The 5,000-nt window shown below is 47.4% G+C and overlaps 1 protein-coding gene across 1 annotated transcript in view; it reads left to right on the top strand.

Moving 5' to 3' along the window:
* Positions 1 to 1,653: 1,653 nt before the first annotated feature.
* LOC127949504 (hsp90 co-chaperone Cdc37) overlaps positions 1,654 to 5,000 on the top strand; it is a 7,718-nt gene continuing 4,371 nt past the window's right edge. The window contains exons 1-3 of the mRNA XM_052546883.1: positions 1,654 to 1,934; positions 4,314 to 4,595; positions 4,667 to 4,769. Coding sequence (XP_052402843.1) covers positions 1,827 to 1,934; positions 4,314 to 4,595; positions 4,667 to 4,769 — 493 coding nt within the window. The 5' untranslated portion in view covers positions 1,654 to 1,826. The remainder of the gene's footprint in view (positions 1,935 to 4,313; positions 4,596 to 4,666; positions 4,770 to 5,000) is intronic.

The raw sequence follows: 5,000 nt of genomic DNA, 5'->3' as shown, positions 1-5,000 counted from the left end.
GGAATGCAAAGCTGAAACCCATGTCTTGCATACGTCTGTGTGTAGTGGTTCTTGAAGCACTGGCTCCAGCTGCAGTCCACTCTTTGTGAATCTCCCCCACATTTTTGAATGGGTTTTGTTTCACAATCCTCTCCAGGGTGCGGTTATCACTATTGCTTGTACACTTGTTTCTTCCACATCTTTTCCTTCCCTTCTCCTCTCTATTAATGTGCTTGGACACAGAGCTCTGTGAACAGCCAGCCTCTTTTACAATGACCTTTTGTGTCTTGCCCTCCTTGTGCAAGGTGTCAATGGTCATCTTTTGGACAACTGTCAGGTCAGCAGTCTTCCCCATGATTGTGTAGCCTACAGAACTAGACTGAGAGACCATTTAAAACCTTTGCAGGTGTTTTGAGTTTATTAGCTGATTAGAGTGTGGCACCAGGTGTCTTCACCTGTGTCTTGAACCTTTTCACAATATTCTAATTTTCTGAGATACTGAATTTGGGATTTTCCTTAGTTGTCAGTTATAATCATCATAAAATAAATAAATATTTGAAATATATCAGTCTGTGTGTAATGAATGAATATAATATACAAGTTTCACTTTTTGAATGGAATTAGTGAATAAATCAACTTTTTGATGATATTCTAATTATATGACCAGCACCTGTAAAGCTTGGCTATTTGGTTCCTCTGTCACAGTTAATTTAGTGTGTGTAGTAGCCTCTGTTTCTCTGATCAGCACAGTATTTTAAGATCGTGCACTGCTAGTCTAACTTTGTTTTAGTTTTGTGCAACTTGCAACAGTTCTGTTCTCTGTGACAGAAACACTCTGCATCGAAGTCTTTACAATTAATTATCCGTGATGATTTAAAGCAAGGTTAATTGTGAAACCAGTTAATCACTACATCTCTACTTGATTACACAGACACTGTTTAAACTGAACTGAGCTGATGATGACATCACTGAATTAATGATGAACTGCCCTGTTTGTTTTACTTTGCTTTTACACTGTTTTCCTATTTAATGCGGCTCAGTTGCTTTGTTACAATCTATATTGTTAAAAGCGCTATATAAATTAAAAATAAATAAAAATAGATCAATAAAATAGTGTGTGATTAAAACCCCAAATTAAGACCCATCATTGCTAATTAACTCTAAGTAATAGTTTTCTTCAGTCGATATAAAATACTCCTCTCTCATTCAACTCTGAGATCTTTCCACTAACAGCTGTGTATTCAGGAAATCATTTTCAACGTTTACATTACATTTATTTTGTAATCTTCAGAAAATATTTCACATTTTACACATAACCTCTAGTTTGGTGTTCAATCTGATAGAAAAACATTCAGTCTGAGGAAATGAACACACAACGCTCGACCTCTGAGCCACAAGACTGCTGTCATTTCTCTTCTGATACAGAAAGAAACTCACAGGATTTCCAAGACAGGTCAGTTTCTGGTTTTGTTTAGGTTTAGTTCGAGTAACTCGTGAGTTTGGGTCAGAACCTGCATCTGAACAGGTCAAAAACGAATGCCATTCCGCAATTTGTTCACCTTAAGGTGATAAATAATAATAATAATAACAATAATAATAATAATAATAATAACGGGACAGGCTTGAGTTCGGCTCCAGACAGTGACGTACGCTAGTTCACGGCACTCGGCGATGACGTCACTGTGGGCGGAAGTGAAGGAGAGTTCCAGAAAGAGCGGCTGTGCGCGAGGCACGAAAACACAGGAATATAACAAAGGCCTTGTAATAATAATAATAATAATAATAATAAAAGTAAAAACAGCGATTTTACGCAGCTTTATAACGGAGCAGACGCATAAGTGACCGTCATGACGACCATCGATTACAGTGTTTGGGATCATATCGAGGTTTCTGATGATGAAGATGATACTCACCCAAACATCGACACACCGAGTCTGTTCCGCTGGAGACACCAGGTACACACACACACACACACAAACACACCGAGTCTGTTCCGCTGGAGACACCAGGTACACACACACACACACACAAACATACCGAGTCTGTTCCGCTGGAGACACCAGGTACACACACACACACACACACCGAGTCTGTTCCGCTGGAGACACCAGGTACACACACACACACACACACACACACACCGAGTCTGTTCCGCTGGAGACACCAGGTACACACACACACACACACAAACATACCGAGTCTGTTCCGCTGGAGACACCAGGTACACACACACACACACACACACTGAGTCTGTTCCGCTGGAGACACCAGGTACACACACACACACACACAAACATACCGAGTCTGTTCCGCTGGAGACACCAGGTACACACACACACACACCGAGTCTGTTCCGCTGGAGACACCAGGTACACACACACACACACACACCGAGTCTGTTCCGCTGGAGACACCAGGTACACACACACACACACCGAGTCTGTTCCGCTGGAGACACCAGGTACACACACACACACACCGAGTCTGTTCCGCTGGAGACACCAGGTACACACACACACACACACACCGAGTCTGTTCCGCTGGAGACACCAGGTACACACACACACACACACCGAGTCTGTTCCGCTGGAGACACCAGGTACACACACACACACACACACCGAGTCTGTTCCGCTGGAGACACCAGGTACACACACACACACACACCGAGTCTGTTCCGCTGGAGACACCAGGTACACACACACACACACACACCGAGTCTGTTCCGCTGGAGACACCAGGTACACACACACACACACACCGAGTCTGTTCCGCTGGAGACACCAGGTACACACACACACACACACACCGAGTCTGTTCCGCTGGAGACACCAGGTACACACACACACACACACACCGAGTCTGTTCCGCTGGAGACACCAGGTACACACACACACACACACACCGAGTCTGTTCCGCTGGAGACACCAGGTACACACACACACCGAGTCTGTTCCGCTGGAGACACCAGGTACACACACACACACACACACACACACACCGAGTCTGTTCCGCTGGAGACACCAGGTACACACACACCGAGTCTCTTCCGCTGGAGAAACCAGGTACACACACACACACACACCGAGTCTGTTCCGCTGGAGACACCAGGTACACACACACACACACACACACACACACACCGAGTCTGTTCCGCTGGAGACACCAGGTACACACACACCGAGTCTCTTCCGCTGGAGACACCAGGTACACGCACACACACACACACTGAGTCTGTTCCGCTGGAGACACCAGGTACACACACACACACACACACACACACACCGAGTCTGTTCCGCTGGAGACACCAGGTACACACACACACACACACACACCGAGTCTGTTCCGCTGGAGACACCAGGTACACACACACCGAGTCTCTTCCGCTGGAGACACCAGGTACACACACACACTATGTTTTATGAAATTACCAGTATGGTCCACATGAACCAAAAATGCAAGAGTGTGTGAATGTTAGATCAGGTGTGTGTGTGATGGTCAGGTGTGTGTGTGTGTGTGTGTGTGTGTGTGTGATGTCAGGTGTGTGTGTGTGTGTGTGTGATGGTCAAGTGTGTGTGATGGCCAGGTGTGTGTGTGTGTGTGTGTTTGTGATGGCCAGGTGTGTGTGTGTGTGTGTGTGATGGTCAGGTGTGTGTGTGTGTGATGGTCAGGTGTGTGTGTGTGTGTGTGTGTGTGATGGTCAGGTGTGTGTGTGTGTGTGTGTGTGTGTGTGTGTGTGATGGTCAGGTGTGTGTGTGTGTGTGTGATGGTGTGTGTGTGTGTGTGTGTGTGTGTGTGTGTGTGTGTGATGGTCAGGTGTGTGTGTGTTTGATGGTCAGGTGTGTGTGTGTGTGTGATGGTCAGGTGTGTGTGTGTGTGTGTGATGGTCAGGTGTGTGTGTGTGTGTGTGTGATGGTCAGGTGTGTGTGTGTGTGTGATGGTCAGGTGTGTGTGTGTGTGTGATGGTCAGGTGTGTGTGTGATGGTCAGGTGTGTGTGTGTGATGGTCAGGTGTGTGTGTGTGATGGTCAGGTGTGTGTGTGTGTGTTTGTGATGGTCAGGTGTGTGTGTGTGTGTTTGTGATGGTCAGGTGTGTGTGTGTGTGTTTGTGATGGTCAGGTGTGTGTGTGTGTGTGTGTGTGTGTGTGTGATGGTCAGGTGTGTGTGTGTGTGTGTGTGTGATGGTCAGGTGTGTGTGTGTGTGTGTGTGTGTGATGGTCAGGTGTGTGTGTGTGTGTGTGTGTGTGTGTGTGTGTGTGTGTGTGTGTGTGTGTGTGTGTGTTGTGATGGTCAGGTGTGTGTGTTTGATGGTCAGGTGTGTCTCTCTCGTCTCAGGCTCGTGTGGAGCGGATGGAGGCCTTCATGAAGAAGGGAGAGGAGCTGGAGAAGAGTCTGGCGGAGAGCCGCAGGAAGCTAGCGGAGGCACAGCGGCGTGTTCAGGAGCTCTCCTCAGCGTCCACACCGGAGGCTAAAGCCGATCTGACCAAAGCTCAGGAGGAGGAGAAGCAGCTGAAGAAGCAGGAGAGGTCGTGGGAGAAGAAGATGCAGGAGCATCGCACCGAGGAGAAGAAGATGCCCTGGAACGTGGACACGCTCAGCAAGGAGGGCTTTAGTAAGGTGCGTCACGCCTCCAGCACACGCTAGTGCTCCAGAGACACGCGACTGACGCTCTGCTGTCTGTCTTTCAGAGCGTGGTCAACGTCAAGCCAGAGAAGGAGGAGACGGAGGAGGAGAAGGAGGAGAAACACAAAACTTTTGTGGAGAAATATGAGAAGCAGATCAAACACTTCGGTGAGCTGCTCTTCAGTGTGTCACGCGTGTTGTAGCCGACGGTCCGCTTCAGTCTGGCTCTAGTCACATGACGTCAGCTGTTTTTCAGCTGATTCTGCATGTTAGCAATGAGTGCACAGGAAATACACTGACAGAAGCAGCCACTGCACTCAGGAGCGAGCACAGACACTGGTTGTTTCTTTTTTTCTTCAACTCCAGTGTACTTTGCATCTTAGCAGCATGACTGAACAA

Source organism: Carassius gibelio, chromosome B1, assembly GCF_023724105.1.
Source record: "Carassius gibelio isolate Cgi1373 ecotype wild population from Czech Republic chromosome B1, carGib1.2-hapl.c, whole genome shotgun sequence".
NCBI classification, from domain to species: Eukaryota; Metazoa; Chordata; class Actinopteri; order Cypriniformes; family Cyprinidae; genus Carassius; species Carassius gibelio.
Note: the sequence above shows the minus strand (reverse complement) of the source record. Positions and strands in the feature narration are given on the sequence as shown.